The 18,762-nt window shown below is 47.9% G+C and overlaps 1 protein-coding gene across 1 annotated transcript; it reads left to right on the top strand.

Annotated features, from left to right (window-relative positions):
* The first annotated feature begins 8,591 nt into the window (after positions 1-8,591).
* On the top strand, positions 8,592-9,407 carry LOC102935481 (vomeronasal type-1 receptor A14). The gene has a single exon (XM_007067150.3). The coding sequence runs from the start codon at positions 8,592-8,594 to the stop codon at positions 9,405-9,407; it is 816 nt and encodes a 271-aa protein (XP_007067212.2).
* The last annotated feature ends 9,355 nt before the right edge of the window (positions 9,408-18,762 follow it).

Raw genomic sequence — 18,762 nt, 5'->3', positions numbered from 1 at the left:
TGGTGGTTCATGTTCTTCTGGCTGGCCCCATATGCTTTTATTAAGCACATTTTGTTAATTATAATCATTTTTAAAAATTCAGCACCACACGCTAATTAATGTCACATTTCCCAGCAGATCTTGACAAGATGGGAAGCACCTGCAGAGGTGGTGTGTGAATGTGTGTATTAAGTGGTGACTGGAGAGCCAGGGAATTGGGGCTCCTGTGGCTGTCTCAGGAATCTAATTAAAACAAATCCCAAAGCACTGAATTTTGAGGAGATACAAAAACTCTATATCTAGAAACAGGAGTAGGAAAAAGCCACCATCCATAACTTATTCAAACTCTTTCTAAAACATCCTTGGCCACAATTATGTATTAATTCTATGTTAGTGGCACATAGGCACCGCAATCAAAGATCAGGCCCCCATTGTACTAGGTGCTGTTCACGCATGTAACAAAGGCGACAGCTCCTGCCCCGGAAAGCTCATAATCTAAGTGACAGACAAGATGCATCAGGAAGCTAAAACAGTCAAATACGGAGGGAAAGAGTGGGAGGATAAGGCAAATGAACAGAGCTAAGCAGAAAGTTGTGTTCATAATAATTCTTTAAAAAAAAACTTTATGAAAAGGGAGTTACTGGATTCCCCAATTCACGCTGGATTCTGTCTCCTTTATTCCACAGCTTCTCAAGCCAGGCGAAATGAATAGGTATCAGGAGTTATAATGCCCCTCTCTTTCTTTATGGGCTATAGGGAAAGGGATCTCCTGTGGGAGGGAGTTCTTGAACCTTTTCTCGGTTGTAATATGGGGTCATGGAGTGGGGAACATTGAAACTCACTGCTCGAGATAAGCTCTTGAGATCAGGGATTGTCTTTACCTTTGTGTCTTGAACAAGAGCAAAGCACAGTGTCAGCGCTAAAGAAATAAGTGTCTGGCGTTTTAGTCACACAACTGCTGTTAAAGTGAGGGAGAACTGCAGAATTGAAGCTGGGCATTGCTCAGGAAATGGATGGAAAGCAGTCAGAGCCCTGGGGCTGATTGTCTACTGTAGCAATAGCTCTAAAATGGTGCAGATTCTGAGCTGTTAACTTCCTCAGCACAGAAAAGTGCAGCCCTGGGGCATTAAGGGCGAAGATGGCTTAGCCTCTGGGGCCTTAATTTATGGAAGACTCCTTGAATCACCATAGTGTGTTCAGCACCATGGAGATGGCCACTGCTGCCATGATCCACCCAACCTCAACACTAGGCTTGCCACAGGGCAGTATTGGGCTGTTCACATCAGCCCTGTGTTGGGGGAATTCTCTCCCAGGCCATTGTGGCTCCTTTGCAGCGTGGCCTCGTCAGCTGGGCCCTACTAGGGCCGGGAGAAGTTGGTGGAAAATTGTTCACAGCATTTTGTTTTTAGAGGTTTGCCACATTGTTTCAGGCACCCATGGGGGGAAAAAAATTCACATAAAAATTCATACTTTTCTGCAGCTTAGCTGGCAAAATCCACTTTCAGTTGGAAATATCAGGTGTTGTTTACTTCCTACCTTGGCTTATACTGAGAAGTCATGGAAGGATAAATCAACACACACATCTGTCGTGTAGTATCTAGCCAGAAGCACACAGCAAATGGAGACAGCAATGGAAACAGCCAGGGAGTCGCATCTCACTTCCAGAGCTGGCATAGGGCTCTGTAATGGGTCTCACACCCTCAAAGCCCACCCCACACTGTGGTCCAGCCAGGCCAGAGGGTAAGTCATGTTCAACAACATGTCAGCTAACAAGAATTAAACCTTATTGGGAGTAGGATGGATTTATTCTTGATGCCTGACATGTGGCCAAACTCCTTCCATGAGTAAGGCTGGCTTGTGTCAGTCAGGACAGGTAGAGTGGGTCCTCAGTCCTTCCCTATCTCATGTGGGTCACTGCAGTAAGTGACATCATGGGGAACAAAGCCGAGAGGAACAAAGCTATTGTGCTTTTTTGTATAATTTTATTTTCCTACAACTGCCAGCGCACACGTGATTCCAGTCCTGCTGGAAGGGGTACTCTGGGCACTCTGCAATGACTAACACAGTGGCCACATAGATGCCAGTGTTGACAAACCGTACTATACGCTTCCTATCCAAATGCAATGGCCGCCTGACTGCAGAAGACAGGCCGGTAACCGACAAACAAAACCCTCTCTGCCAGGGAAATCCTTTCCCCTTCACTTAGAACAGAGGAAGACTGAGTGCAGTGAGGGAGGGAAACAATGTGAGGAGAAGAGGTGGTTGAAACGTTTCCCTCAAAATGTTTGTTTGGTGGGGGAAAAAGAAGATATTTTTGACAAATGACTTTTTGATAAAATGGAAAATTTCACATACAAAAATTTGCTGTAAGCTAACCCTGAAAGTATTTTGGTTTTTGACAACTGAAAATGTTGGGGGTTCAGTTTTTTCCAACAAAAACCTGAAACCTTTGGGAGAAGCTTCTCAGTTAAAATGGGAAGGGGGTGGATGGCTTCGTTGAAATATTTCATGGGGAAAAAAATATTCTCCTGGCCAGCTGAACTTGAGGTTCTGTCTTGCAAATGGAATGTACCACACTGGCCTTGTAGGGGGGCAGTGGCCCTGCTCCTGAAAAAGGTAGGCTGATTGGGTGTGGCTGCAGCTGTGGCCGCTTCACCAATCAGGCCACAGCTGGCCCTGATAAAAGGGCTCAGGGTGGAGCGGGGTCAGATCTCTCTCTCTCTCTGGAGTGAGAAGGACCTAGCTGTCTGAAGGAGCCAGGGTATCGGAGGCTGAGCAGGGCTGGGGAAGGGCAAAGGAGCTGGGGAGCTCCAGCCTGGCAACTCCCCAGGCTGAGGCCTTGGTTAAGGGCTAAGAAGGTACTGGGGCTGCAGAGGGGCAGCCTGGGGATAGGCAGAGGCAGCTGGTCCGACCCCCTTGCGGTTGACGAGTGGCCATTACGGACTGCAGTTTGCCCTAGTGAGCAGGGGCTAGATGATGACTGGCAGTAGCCCCTGAGGCAAGGTGGGGCTAGAGGGTTGGAGGTTCCCCAGGGAGGGGAGACTGCTGGGGCAGAACCCCAAGGAAAGGGGCACCGGGTTCTGGGAGGGACCCGGGGCCTGAGGCAGGTGAGACACCAGCCAGCAGAGGGCACTCCAGACGCTGGGGAGCTAATTTCCAAGACGACCAGCAGGAGGCATCATGCCAGTGAGTCCGTCATGTCGCTACAGGCCTGAAACCAGCTTACGTTTAGCCCTGACTCAGGCAAAGCTTCCACGAAGTACAGTAGGAGTTTGCTTTAGTAAGGTCTACAGCTGTGTGAAAAACCAATTTTCTGGGTCAGTGGCTGAATCGAAGGAGTCCAAAAAATTTCATTTCAGGTCAAACTCAATGTTTCATTTGACCCAAAACCTTGTTTCATTTTTGAAGGTTTTTTAATCTTTTTTAAAAATGAATAAATTTAAGTAGCATTCAAAATGAAAAGCCAAATGTTTTGTTTCAAAAATGTCAATAAAAAAGACCATTTTTTCCCCAATTGAAACAATCTGGCAAATTCATCACAAATTATTGAAGTGTCTTGGTCAACCCACATCTGTATTGTTTGTCCAAAAAAAAAAAAAAAAAAGCTTTGGCAGCAAAATGTTGCCTGGTTGTACAATGTCTAGTAGCTCTTTACAAAAAGGATTTAGGAGCAACCTAAATACTCCCACTATTGTTATCTGAATGCCAGATACAAAAGTGAGACTCACCTCTTTCCGATGGAGTTTGGAGCAGGGAGAAGTCAGAACATTGTGGGATATTTACTCCTTTCTCGTCTTCACTGCCACGGCAGCTGGTTAGTGTGGGAAGGCTTGCGTCTTGCACTAGGTCGAGGTTCCTCAAATGGATGGTGGTTCCTCTTTGGTGCTAGCTGGGGTTCTGCCTCTCTCTCCATATTTACCCATCTACTTACCTATGGTATCCATCACTGTATTATCTTGGTGCTTGTAGCTAAGAGATGTGGCCACCCTTGGAGATTCATGGTGAGGGACGGCCAGACACCGCCGGGTGGGCGGAACCAGGAAGGCCATGCTCACCACGCCGGAAGATGAGGGGTGGGACAGGAACAAGAGGTATAAAAGGCAGGCCCTGTAGCTCAGTTGAGCACCAGCTGCCAAAGGAGAGGGATGCAGTCTCCCCACTGCTGATGTAGGAGCCCACAGGAGGCTTCAGTTACCCAGAGGACTCACCTGAGCTACCAGAGCAGCCAGACCCGACCAATGCTGAGGAGCTGCTGGGGTTGCCACTGGCGGTGTACCCTGAGGAGACACCAGACACTCACCGCACCGAGGTACCAAACCTGGGGAGAGTAGGAAGTAGCCCAGGGAAACTAGACAGCAGTCTGATACAAGGTCAGCGTGTTGCGGGCAGATCCCCACTGTTAGGGCCCTGGGCTGGGACGCTGTAGAGTCGGGTGGGCCTCTGTCTCCCAAACTCTGCCACCCCACCCCTGGGGAGGCAGCCTCCCCACTTCGGCCAGGAGGCCGGTGTGAGTCTACCGTCCACTGAGCTACGACGCTAGACTGTGTTGGGTCCCCACCCCTTGCCCGAACCCCCTAGACTGTGTTGGACGTCCACCCCTGCCTGAAGGCCAGGCTCCTAGACTCTTACTTGCTCTACCCTGCTTGAGGGCTGGAGCTCTAGACTGCTGGGTGCCCTGCCTTGCCTAAGGGCCTGGGCCCCTGAACTGTTCACTGTTCTACCCGCCTGTGGGTTTGAGCCCTAGAAACAGCTACTATCCCCCTTGCACAGACTGCTGTTCCAGGTGCATGACAGCAAAGAAGCGTGGCCACCCTCAGAGACTGACAGTGAGTGACGGCCACGCACACCTACCTACCTACAGTACTAATCGGGCAAATTCCTCAGGCATCAAAGTTCATGCTACTTTGATGCTTGAGCCAACTGTAATGAGGGTGGAGCTGGCTACTAAGATCCATCCTGACGCAGGGAAGAAAGGTAAGCAGCAGGATACGGACCCTGGACTTCAGGAAAGCAGACTTTGACTCCCTCAGGGAACAGATGGCCAGGATCCCCTGGGGGACTAACATGAAGGGGAAGGGAGTCCAGGAGAGCTGGCTGTATTTCAAGGAATCCCTGTTGAGGTTACAGGGACAAACCATCCCGATGAGTCGAAAGAATAGTAAATATGGCAGGCGACCAGCTTGGCTTAATGGTGAAATCCTAGCGGATCTTAAACATAAAAAAGAAGCTTACAAGGAGTGGAAGGTTGGACATATGACCAGGGAAGAGTATAAAAATATTGCTCGGGCATGTAGGAAAGATATCAGGAGGGCCAAATCGCACCTGGAGCTGCAGCTAGCAAGAGATGTCAAGAGTAACAAGAAGGGTTTCTTCAGGTATGTTGGCAACAAGAAGAAAGCCAAGGAAAGTGTGGGCCCCTTACTGAATGAGGGAGGCAACCTAGTGACAGAGGATGTGGAAAAAGCTAATGTACTCAATGCTTTTTTTGCCTCTGTTTTCACTAACAAGGTCAGCTCCCAGACTGCTGTGCTGGGCATCACAAAATGGGGAAGAGATGGCCAGCCCTCTGTAGAGATAGAGGTGGTTAGGGACTATTTAGAAAAGCTGGACGTGCACAAGTCCATGGGGCCGGACGAATTGCATCCGAGAGTGCTGAAGGAATTGGCGGCTGTGATTGCAGAGCCCTTGGCCATTATCTTTGAAAACTCGTGGCGAACGGGGGAAGTCCCGGATGACTGGAAAAAGGCTAATGTAGTGCCCATCTTTAAAAAAGGGAAGAAGGAGGATCCTGGGAACTACAGGCCAGTCAGCCTCACCTCAGTCCCTGGAAAAATCATGGAGCAGGTCCTCAAAGAATCAATCCTGAAGCACTTAGAGGAGAGGAAAGTGATCAGGAACAGTCAGCATGGATTCACCAAGGGAAGGTCATGCCTGACTAATCTAATCGCCTTCTATGATGAGATTACTGGTTCTGTGGATGAAGGGAAAGCAGTGGATGTATTGTTTCTTGACTTTAGCAAAGCTTTTGACACGGTCTCCCACAGCATTCTTGTCAGCAAGTTAAGGACGTATGGGCTGGATGAATGCACTATAAGGTGGGTAGAAAGCTGGCTAGATTGTCGGGCACAACGGGTAGTGATCAATGGCTCCATGTCTAGTTGGCAGCCGGTGTCAAGTGGAGTGCCCCAGGGGTCGGTCCTGGGGCCCGTTTTGTTCAATATCTTCATAAATGATCTGGAGGATGGTGTGGATTGCACTCTGAGCAAATTTGCGGATGATACTAAACTGGGAGGAGTGGTAGATACGCTGGAGGGGAGGGATAGGATACAGAAGGACCTAGACAAATTGGAGGATTGGGCCAAAAGAAATCTGATGAGGTTCAATAAGGATAAGTGCAGGGTCCTGCACTTAGGATGGAAGAATCCAATGCACCGCTACAGACTAGGGACCGAATGGCTAGGCAGCAGTTCTGCGGAAAAGGACCTAGGGGTGACAGTGGACGAGAAGCTGGATATGAGTCAGCAGTGTGCCCTTGTTGCCAAGAAGGCCAATGGCATTTTGGGATGTATAAGTAGGGGCATAGCGAGCAGATCGAGGGACGTGATCGTTCCCCTCTATTCGACACTGGTGAGGCCTCATCTGGAGTACTGTGTCCAGTTTTGGGCCCCACACTACAAGAAGGATGTGGATAAATTGGAAAGAGTCCAGCGAAGGGCAACAAAAATGATTAGGGGTCTAGAGCACATGACTTATGAGGAGAGGCTGAGGGAGCTGGGATTGTTTAGTCTGCAGAAGAGAAGAATGAGGGGGGATTTGATAGCTGCTTTCAACTACCTGAAAGGGGGTTCCAAAGAGGATGGCTCTAGACTGTTCTCAATGGTAGCAGATGACAGAACGAGGAGTAATGGTCTCAAGTTGCAATGGGGGAGGTTTAGATTGGATATTAGGAAGAACTTTTTCACTAAGAGGGTGGTGAAACACTGGAATGCGTTACCTAGGGAGGTGGTAGAATCTCCTTCCTTAGAGGTTTTTAAGGTCAGGCTTGACAAAGCCCTGGCTGGGATGATTTAACTGGGACTTGGTCCTGCTTTGAGCAGGGGGTTGGACTAGATGACCTTCTGGGGTCCCTTCCAACCCTGATATTCTATGATTCTATGATTCTATGATCCCAAAAGGGACTGGCAGGAGGAGGGACAGTGGCCTATGTCACCTCCAGGCACTTCCCCAGCAGGTCACCCCGCAGCATAATTCCACATTGTGTCTGGAAGCTCTGGGGCCCCTTGTGCTCTCTCACCCCACCCCCCCACCAGCCAGTGCAGCTGTTGTTATTATTTATTGTATTACAGGAGCACCTAAAGGCTCCAACCAAGATTGGGGCCCCATTGTGCTAGGTGCTGTACACAGTGAGAGAGTCCCTTCCCCAAGGAGCTCACAATCTACGTAGAGAAGGGAAGCCAAGGGGATAACTGTGCCACAGAGACAGGGGAAGTGACTTGCGAAAGATCACAAGGTAGGCCAGTGGCCAAGCAGGGAGTAGAACCCCAGTCTCCTGGCTTCTAGTCCTGTGCCCAAACCACTGGACCATACCACCTCTGTTCCACTGGACCCACGTGGTCAGGACTTCCCAGGAGAGGGGTGGCCCCTGGAGTCCCTCTATAAGTGGAGTCTGCAAGTGCAGAGGGGGCTCATGCTGGCTCCTGAGTGCCCGTTCTGCAGGGCTGGGAATGGGCGTGAAAGCGTTTTTCCCCCATCTGCTCTGACACCTCTGGATCTCTGGGGAGTATCCCTTTTGCACTCTATAGCCTTCATAAAGGCCAGGCAAGCATAATGTAACCCTTAATTAACATTGGACCACATCTTAAAGGCAAGCCTGCCTCCTCTCTCTCACACAAACACCCATCCCTGTGCAGCTTCCCGTATAATTCTGCTTAACCTTTCGTTCATGATCGCCTCCCCTAGGTAACCAGTCACAGCCGGTCTCTTAGCTGGGCACATAATGCAGGTTTCGCTCAGGCACAGTGTGAGCAATTTGGCTGTTTGTATCCCATCGCTCCTTGAAGTAGCCTTTTCATCCGAAAGCCTCTCTCATTACACAGGCAGGACTTTTTATCATGGCACATTTTCTATTAGTCATTGCTTAATCTATATTGCACCTGCCCTTTCTTAGCAGAATAAGATAACGGCCGGTAACACAAACAACAGAGTAATCACGCCCCTGAGCCTTTCATGAGAGGGACTATAAAACCGCTCGTCCATCACCTGGGATTGCGGGGGGAGGGGAAACAGGCCTGCTGAAAAAATAGAGGCTTGGTAGGATTGCTGTATTGTGAACACACTGCAGAGGGCAAGAGGCAGAGGTAATATGTTAAAGCAGCCTAGACAAGAAGGGGGAAGGAAACAGGAGGAAGTTAAGAAACAAGCTGGGAAACTCAAAGCAAACTCTTCTCTCCATTGGTATCATTAGGATGTGTAACCCTACGTACGTTGCGTCCATCCTCATTTATCTAGCGGCATTTATCGGCATGATCGGCAACCTCATCGTTGTCTTTGCCTTCGTCAGTAATGCTGTCCGGCACAGAGCCCTTCTACCCTTGGACAGAATCATTGTCAACATGGCCCTGGTGAACCTCTTACTCTGCTGCTATCAAGTAATCCCTGGGCTCATCTTCTTTGTCAGCGCCAAGGCTTTCGGAAAGCTGAGCTGCAGGATCCTACTCTACACTTACCACACGCTGAGGCTGATTAGCATCTGGTCAGTGGAGAATTTAAGCATCCTTCACCTGATCAAGATCCGAAGACCTAACCACCGCTGGTCAAAATTCATCTACAGGCACCAGGGGCAGTATGTAAATAGCGTCCTTGTGGGATGTTGGATCTTTACCATCGTTTTCCATATCCCTTACCTTCAACATGACGGAACGGCGGAGAAGAAGAGTAACAAGACCATAGAGTATCTGGCAATTACAACGTGCTTAAGCTACACAGGGACTTTCATCATGAAGTTCACCACCTACGCGTCGGTCAGTTTGGACCTCATCTTCATCGTCCTTGTGATTGTCTTAAATGGCTTCACCATCGACCTGCTCTGCAAGCACCGGAGAAAAGTCAGGGCCACTTGGACCACTGACAGCAGCTGGAACAAGCACACGGCCCAAGCCACAAAAATCTTGCTCTCGTTGCTGTCCATCTATGTGGTTTGCTGGATCTCTAATGATATGGTCTGGATTGCCATCATTTCTGGGTTGTTCAAAAGCGATTTTGAAAACAGCGTCCTCAGCGGTGTCTATGGAATTCTGTCCTCCATTTATTACTCTGCCAGCTCTTACGTTGTGGTGTTTGGCTACAGAAAGGTCAGAGAATACCTGGCTGAAGCTTGCTGGTGCCTGAAATGTGAAAGGCCCACAGTCATTCAGAGCATGGAGCTGTAGCCTGGATGTGGTATGAACCAGCTGCTGGCTCCTTCATCCTCCAGAACATAAACACAGTTCTGCAACCATGGCTTTCTTTGGACCTTTACAATAGCCCTCAGACCAGCCTTTTGAAAACCTGCCTTGGATATTGCTTGAAATTCAGAAGGTTCCCATTTGCTTTCCCCGCCCCCGACCTTTATAGCAATATTCATACTGAAGCAGTGTCAAGCAGGATGGGGAACTATTCAGACAGCAGGCCTATTAGGCACTACACAATGGATACAGCAAGGAGATCTGCTGCAGAAAACACCCAGCAGAAAGCGTATTTCAAAAGGCAAGCGGCAGGTAAACATTTGCCTTCAGTCAGCTGAAAGCAAATGGAAATACTCCAATCTTTACCAACCCACGGTGGCACCGATTTTAAACAAAAGACTGAGCACACACATGACCCTGAGCGTTCAGGTGTTTGATGTTCATTATCTTTTACAGCTGCAAAGGTGGCAGGGGAAGAAAGTCCTGTTTTTTTTTAAAACATTGTCACTGTCACCGAAGCAGTCTCTTTTCTGCAATACATCATTGAAACAACAAATGCTCGCTGATGTTCCAAGCAGTCTCCGTGTACATGTTCAGCAAATGAAATAATTAAGGAAACTGGGAAAATTAACTGAAGAATTCTCTTCTAAACAGGTTCTTATACTGTGCTCATCAATGTAGTATCTTGAGCACCTTCTAGTGCCGTATTAAGCAACATGACTAACATCTGTTATGTGTTCGTTCTTTCATCCTCTCCCCAGGTGGAGAAGCGTGTGCCGTGGAGTTTCTTGTTTTGGTAGGGGTTTCTTTTTGGATGGGTGGAGAGTTTTGGGGGGTAGATTTGAAGTGGGAGTTGTTTTTATAAGTATACCTGTTGCTCTGTATTTATGTTAGAGAAGGCAGATGAAAGCAATACACCTTGCACTTGCTGGTGAAGTCTACGATGGCCCTTAGTTTCTGGGGGAGTTTGTTCCATGGTCTCAGATTGGCCCCCAGGAAAGCTGTGTCTCCTGCACAGACAAGCTTTACTTTTATTGTACAGAGCTTCATTGTGTCAGAGTAGTGGAGCGGTCAAACACGGTCTTCATCCTGGAGCTTTAGGATGCGTCTATACTACAGTTACACACCCATGGCTGGCCCGTGTCAGCTGACTCGGGCTTGTGCGGTCTAGATGTTCAGGCTGAGGCTGGAGCCCAAGCTCTGGGAACCTCCACCATCATGGGATCCCAGAGCCCTGGCTCCACTCCGAGCCCAAACATCTACACCATAGTTTTACGGATGCCGCAGCACGAGTCCCATTAGCCCAAGTCAGTGACATGGGCCAGTGCGGATGTTTAATTGTAGTGTAGACATACCCAGGGTGCAGGACATGAAGCACTTTGAAGATAAGCGAACCTGGTATCAGATGATGCTTTACACTTGAGAAAGCTAATGTGCAAACAAGTACCATTTTTTTATTTCCCGAAAGAGTATAAAATGTGAAATGGCATCAAGTGTATTTTGTGCTTTTTTTCATTCCATGCTCACTACATATGGACCAGAACCTGAAATCCAAACCCTCACTCCCCTTCGCGCTCCAGCTCTAATCCTGGCCCTGACGTTTTATATCTGAGATGGATCCCAAATTGGACGGGGCCTGTTTTCTTTATGCATTTAGTCATGGTCCAAAATGGCTAAAATCTCGTGAGAAGAGGGGAATGTGTGGGGTTTTCTTCATTCAAATCCTTTCTAAAGACACCCTTCTCCCATGGTGTACCCAAGAAGAGAGTCAATATACAATCACAAAATAAAAATCCACAGCTGAGTGATATTCTCACCTCTGAGATTTGTGGTGCATCCTGTCTGCTCAGTGTCTGTCTAGATTATGTGAGACTGCCCAAGTATTTTTGTCTGAACAATTGTTGTCTCTTCATAAATAATCAAATCATAATGATAATCAACTGATCACTCAAGATTTCTGCCCATTTGAGGCCAGACTCGAGAACAGCTCACAAGAGCTCAGCACCATCAAATCCAAACCTGACTTGTAACCCCATTTGGTTCTCAAACCCCAAACTTGCCCTACACCTCAATCTGGATAAAGTTCTGGATTCAAATTCTGCTGCCCCAAGACCTCTCTCCCATTCTAACCCAGTGGAGCAAAGTGCCCAAAATTAAGCTAGTTGGTGGTTAACAATCTGTTGGTACCCATGTAAATATATGCTCACAGTAGTCATTCGTTGCATACAGTCACAGTCTAGCCTTTGAACAGATATGGTTCTGTCCACATGCCAATGTGCTTATTTCTGTGGATGACAGTGGCTTGTCCTGGGTGAACTACATGCATAATCTAAATTCACCCCTGTGCAGAAGGCTAGTCTGAGCCCACTTAAGCCCTCATGCCACACAAGGAATCTTTTACAAAAGGTCAGGGGGAGGATCCTCTTTTGGAGAGTTAAACCATCTTTAGGACATCTTTCTGCAGTGGGAGCTTGCCCTAACCCAATCCAGGGTCCAGCCCCATATGTTGCTTCCTTTCAACGGCTTGATTCTGGCCTGCAGATTCAAGACAGCATCAGCATTCTCTCCTCCTGCTATACAATTTCATCTCCACCAATCTTCTCATCTAGGTCAGCCACTCCTCTCTTTAAGGGCCAGCATCTTAGAGTGAATAGAAGTTCTGAGTGCCTTGATCGCTGCTAGAAGCTCTTTTAGGTCAGCGTTTGTAGATGGAAGGATTTTTTCCCTTGTTTTGGAGGCCTGGGCTCCATGTTTTCTCCAGTAGGAAGTGGAGACAGAACTTCCAGAACTGTCAGGTGGACAGAATAGCTCTTGACTTGGATTGTTTGGTCACTGGATTCTTGTGGGATGATTTTTGAGGATCACATGCTGACACTGGCAGCCCAAGTAGAGGCGAATTCGGCAGCTGCCCCTCAATGATGGAGGCTCAAACTGCCACCCCCAGCAGTGCCCCCTAGTGGCCTTGTTCTTATGTTTTAAGGACTTGATCCACCACTGAAAATGTATAGTAAACGTCACAGTCACCTGGTTTAAATATTCCACATGCTGTAGGAATCTCTCCTAGAAGATGGCTTGAGAAGATTGCCTGTTGCTGGTGAAAGATACCAGATTGACAGCATTGGAAATGGAAGGAGGGCAGTTATGCTCGGGGACAGAATATCCCACATCTCCCTACTACAGGGTGCTAACGCTGTCCTTAGAAGCATCAAGTGCTGGCCTCTGCCAGATAGGATATTGGGCTAGATCAGGGGTTGTCAAACTTCATTGTTCCACAACCCCCTTCTGACAACAAAAATTACTACACGACTCTAGGAGTGGGGGACTGAAGCCTGAGTCCTTCCCCAAGCCCTGCTGCCCCAGGTTGGGGGGCCAAAGCCGAATCCCCAGGGCGTCAGCCCCAGGCAGGAGGCCTATAACCTGAAGCCCTCGGACTTCGGCCCTGAGCAGTGGGGCTTGGCCCTCAGCCCCAGATCCCAGGAAGGCTAACGCCAGCCCTAGCAACTCCATTAAAACAGGGTCCCAACCCACTTTGGGGTCCCGACCCACAGTTTGAGAACCGCTGGGCTAGGTGGATCTTGGGTCTGAGCCAGTCTGGCAACTCCTATGTTCCTCTCGTTTTCCACAGATCAAGTAACACACAGACAGCTGCTGTGTAAACTTCCGCACAGCGCTGGGTTCCTGTGCTTCACTTTAGGAGCAAGGAGGCGATTCCAACTCACTGGCCAATTCAGTCCTGGCCTTCTCTGCTGAGACACAGAATCATAGAATATCAGGGTTGGAAGGGACCTCAGGAGGTCATCTAGTCCAACCCCCTGCTCAAAGCAGGACCAATCCCCAACTAAATCATCCCAGCCAGGGCTTTGTCAAGCCTGACCTTAAAAATCTCAAAGGAAGGAGATTCCACCACCTCCCTAGGTAACGCATTCCAGTGTTTCACCACCCTCCAAGTGAAAAAGTTTTTCCTAATATCCAACCTAAACCTCCCCCACTGCAACTTGAGACCATTACTCCTCGTTCTGTCATCTGCTACCACTGAGAACAGTCTAGATCCATCCTCTTTGGAAAACCCCTTTCAGGTAGTTGAAAGCAGCTATCAAATCCCCCCCTCATTCTTCTCTTCCGCAGACTAAACAATCCCAGTTCCCTCAGCCTCTCCTCATAAGTCATGTGTTCCAGTCCCCTAATCATTTTTGTTGCCCTCCGCTGGACTCTCTCCAATTTTTCCACATCCTTCTTGTAGTGTGGGGCCCAAAACTGGACACAGTACTCCAGATGAGGCCTCACCAATGTCAAATAGAGGGGAATGATCACGTCCCTCGATCTGCTGGCAATGCCCCTACTTATACATCCCAAAATGCCATTGGCCTTCTTGGCAACAAGGGCACACTGTTGACTCATATCCACTGTTGACATCTAACAAAGGTGCTGGGTAACGAGTTGGCAACACCGTGTTCTAATTCCAGGTCCTGCTAGAGGTCAACCCCCTCCAGCTTTTCATTATTTTTACCATCTTTTAACCAAAAAACCACAAGAGCAAAACTTCCCCCCATTCCCCTCTTAAAACCAAAATAATGGGTTTGGCTCACATCCTGCCCAATGAAACCTGCCTTCCTGCTCTCAGATCTATCTGCAGGCCCTGGGCCATGCAAGTTGAAATGCAAACACACCTCGTGGGTAATGCAGTTTGCTTAGCTGTTGGTAAGTTTAGCCTTCTCGGTGGCAACAGCAGCAGGCAATGAGGCGTTCTCTAGAAACTGACTGTTCGTTTTCTAAAGCCAGGCTTATCTGTGGATGCAGCTCTGAGTCCAGCTTGATCTGTCCATAACATTTTTCATGCTCTTTGCTGACAGTCATGTAGAACCCATCTTGTTAACAGGAAAATACCTGGAAGTTGTCCCTATGTTCAGATCAGAAGCTAGATAAGCACACACAAACCTGGGTGGCTTTTCCATTCATGATGAGGAACACACTCTTTCTTTCTCCCACACTCTGATGTCTGAGCTAAAGCCGGTGCCACAATCCAAATCTCCGCCTCACCCCTAACTTCTGGGGGTCAGAGAAAGTGGGGCCCAGATACAAAGCACACCTGGCTTTGATCCGACAAAGATCATACTTGTGTTTACCCCTTACACAGATTGCAGCTCGGGTTGGCATACCTGCTGTGATGGTTTTCTGGGTACCCATCCAGGATGGCGTCACCTTGTTACTCCCTGCCTCCAGCATGAGGGGAGTCCTTCTTGTGGTAGCTGGGTCCGCTCCCTGGTGCTGCCAGCCTTTCAGGCACTCAAGCACTCTCCTCAGGGCTATGCCAGCCCTAACTTTGCCTTGCAGGTTAGCAATAGATGCATCCCAGTCCCTGTGTCTCTTTGAATCGTTCCCCTTTGATATCGAATCCCTGACACTGGCTAATCACAGAAATTCCAGATCCTCTACCCCCAAAGGTGCAGTGTGCCCTAGTTTATGAGCTTCACGTTCAACCACCGCTCCTGTAACCCACACAGCACTTGTAATAAAACAAAAGAAGGTTTCTTTAAGCATAAGGATTTAACTAGCAATTTGGGAGTGGTGGAAACAAATGGTTACAAGACAAAACAAAATCATAAAATGTGAACCTGAGTCTACACTCATTAACAGTTACCTCCTATCTAATAAAGTAGCTTCCCGCCCACAAAAATTCCATCTATTGCAGAGCTTGCTGATTTCCCAAGAACCAAGATCCAGAGGTTCATGGAAAGCTCCCTCCCCTGCCAGGGGTTTTCCCGAGGCCAGGTCTACACTACAGACCTATATCGGTATAACCAGGTTACTCAGGGATGTGAGAAATCCACACCCCTGAGCAATGTAGTTATATCAGCCTAACCCCCCATGTAGACAGCGCTATGTCGACAGGAGAGCTTCTCCCACCAACATAGCTACTGCCTCTCAGGGAGGTGGATTAACAATGTCGATGGGAGAAGCTCTCCTGATGGTGTAGTTGTCTCTTCACTGAAGTATCATTGGTGCCACTGTAGCACTGTACACGAAGACAAGCCCTCAGTGAATGGATCCAGAGCACTCTCCCATACACTCTGTTATACAAAAAAAGAGTCTTTTGTCTCTATTCAAAGCCAGGGCAATCGCCCACCTGCTATCATGTTCCTTATACCAAGTGGTTGTGATCAGTTGTCTTTGATGCATAGAAACTTGTCTTTGATGGTTTTCCATTGACTGTTCTGGGATCTGGGACAGGCAGACAATAGAACCTTGCGCTACCTCGCCATTTGACTAGGGAGACGGCTCAAACAGGTCATCACCGAGATGCATTCTCGCTGATGATGAATTTTTACTCCAAGTCCAAGCATACTTTCACTATCCACACATTCCTTAAATATTATCCATACCTATCTCTTTCAATAATTGAGTCTTGACAAGTTACAAGCTTTCCGTAGGTACCGTACATGTTACTGTTTATGGATCAATACCCTTCACGTCATGGGTATGGTGTTGTGAGTTTGTCAGGTCTGAGGTGAGATGTTTGCAAAGAATGGGGACCCTTTGCCAAGTGGACTCTGCCACACCCACCCTAGCTTTAATTGAACTAGTGCAGCTAAAAATAGCAGTAAAGATGGGCAATGCTCGTACGTACCCACGGTCCCAGGGGGCTTGTACAGCCCATGCCACTGCATCTTCACTGTTGTTTTTAGCTGTACTAACTAGATTAAAGCTAGTGTGAGTATGCCAACCCAGGTGGTAATGATCTCTCTAGTTGCAGTGTAGACATGGCCTCTGAGAGACTATGCAGCAGCCCATCCAAACCAATACATTCCTATGGATCTGATTCTCTGCGCACTTTCAGTAGGGGAACACAACCAGTTCCAATGGAATTATTCCTGATTTCCATTGGTGTGAGTGGAAAATCAGGCCCATCTGTGTCTTAGCTGCTTCTTGCATGTGTTGTCTGACTCAGACAGCACTACCCTGGTTTATTTCAAATGTAGATGATTGTGCCAAGAACGAGATAACACCTTTAATTAAAAAGGTTTTAATGGAAGCGAGTGGGTGGGCAGGTGAAATTAAAAAGGGGTTGAAAGTGACAAGGCTCTTGACTGATGCTTTCTAAAATGGGTACAACTCACAGTTTGAAAAGATAAAGGAAGCTCATTACCGTGTTGTATAAACAGCTCGGAAGGCCTTACTGCTATCAAAGCACTGCAGAGAAAACATATTAAAACAATAAAAGAACCTATAGCCTGCTAATAAGCTTACCAGAGCTCACCCCCTGACTCCAGCAAAGTCTTTGGCCACTCTCCCAGAGGTTTTCCTGTCATCACAAGTTCATCACAGCTTCAGCTCAGAACAAGTAGCCTCAGTCTTATGGGCCAGGCCTAAGGATCTGGACCCCCTCAGTCCAGAGGTCCTTCCTTTGCTGGATCAGGAAGATGGCCCTGAGACGGTTTAAGTCCTTTCTTTCTTTGTTGGTCCCTGGAGGATCCAGTTTGAACCAGTACATGCAAATCTCTCTCCAGGAGGTGGTACCTCTGGGAGTGTTACAACCTTAGTGAATTTGCCTAACATCCCCCACTGTTCTTACATGCAATCCCTGGCCCACAATGATGCACAAACTCAATTCAGTCAGGTTTGTCCAGGATATTGCAGGAAATTGCCCTCTCTGTCACACTCTTCATTCCCCGATACTAGCTGTTCTGTTCCCCTCCTCTTGCAGGTGCTTCCTTGGTACTTGGTCTCTTTATCAATCCCTATTGCTTGGTTCCCTTCTCTTGTGCTTCCCTTGACATACTGCCCAGATATTTGATCCTCATCTCCCACTGTTCCCTTAGTCCCTTCTCCCAAGCATTCCTCTTGCTCTAGTTACTGGCAGCTCTTATTGCTATTCTTCCTCTTCTCACTTATAGATTAAAAGGGACCTTTATGATCATCAAGTCTGATGTGCTGCACATCAGGCCATAGAACCTCACCCAGGAATTCCTGCATCAAGACCATAACTTGTGGTTGAACTAGAACATATATTTTATCTGGTCATCATCAATAGTTGTCAAAGAACTTTACAAAGGAAGTCAGTATAATTTTACAGATGGGGAAACTGAGGCATGGTGCTGCAGTGACTTACACAAGGTTGTCAGCATGCACAGAGCCAGGAATAGAACCCAGGTCTCCAGTCCAGTGCCATATCCCTAGACCATACTACCTCCTCTAGGTCACATTGTCTTGATTTAAAGACATAGAGTGATGGAGAACCTACCAAGTCCCTTGCTAATCTGTTCAAAGGATTAGTTGTCCTCACCTTTTGCACCTTATTTCCAGTCTGAACTTGTCTAGCTTCAGCTTCCAGCAAGGGCAGCTTGTTCTGCCATTGTAAGACCTTCTTTCTCCCTGATGGCTGGGAGTAATGGAACTTCAGACAGTGGCATTTCAAAAGGTTCCTGGTTCACGCTTCTCTTTGGAATTTTCTTAGCGGGGTAAGAATTAATGCCTCTATTCAGAGACAAGTGGTGTGAGATGTGCAGTGACTAGAAGTCACTAGTTAGAATCTCAGTTTTATGTCTCCAACAAAAAGTGGCACCTCCAGCTGACCTATGTGCCCTACCCCGCTCGGGCACTGGCGAAAGGGCCACCTGTCAAATCACTAAAACCTCCTACTGCAGCCCCTGGGATTTTTCTCAGACATATCTCATCCAAGTATTGACCCCTACTGAACTTGCTTAATGGGAAGTAGCATAGAATGGGGGAAAATCAGGATGATTAAGGGCTTCAGGGGTTATGAGCGAGCAGAGGCTAGGAAGGTTTGGCTTGCATTTGTTAGAAGGCAGTGGGGGCTAAGAAATGAGGCAATTGCAGTGTGGTGACCATTCAGTGGAGTTTAAAGAAAGTGGATGCCAAAAACGTGCTCTGAAGGTACCAGATGCAAAACCTAGAGAGTATGCATGAAAACCAAGAAAACACAGGTTGGTGCAGGAGCTCAGGAGAACTTACTCTACAAAGAGAGTAATTCGTGTAGGGAGAATAAGAGCACTCTGGGCCAGATATTCAAAGGGATTTAGGCACCCAAAGATGCAGATAGGTGCCTCGCAGGATTTGCTAAAATGCCTGAGCAGATTAGACACCTAACTCCAATGGAATTTGAAAATCCCACAGGCATCTATCGGCTTCGTTAGGCACTTAAATAACTATGTAGATGTGGCCCTGTGCGCTTATACAGCAATTTCTGCCTGTGGATCTCCTCCTCAGAGGCCCAGTCCTGGGCATTTCCTGGAAGGTGCTGAAGGCCCTCAACGTCTATTGACTGTACAATTATGTAGGGGGTACTCTAGCTCTTCTAGGATAGTGCACCTCTGGAAGTCAA

Source organism: Chelonia mydas, chromosome 4 (assembly GCF_015237465.2).
Source record: "Chelonia mydas isolate rCheMyd1 chromosome 4, rCheMyd1.pri.v2, whole genome shotgun sequence".
In the NCBI taxonomy this organism is placed as follows: Eukaryota; Metazoa; Chordata; order Testudines; family Cheloniidae; genus Chelonia; species Chelonia mydas.
The sequence above is the reverse complement of the archived record's forward strand: the minus strand, read 5'-3'. Positions and strand labels throughout refer to the sequence as shown.

Excerpts from the sequence above, each read along its gene's own strand:
- LOC102935481 (XM_007067150.3), top strand. The coding sequence starts at position 8,592 with ATGGCCCTGGTGAACCTCTTACTCTGCTGCTATCAAGTAATCCCTGGG.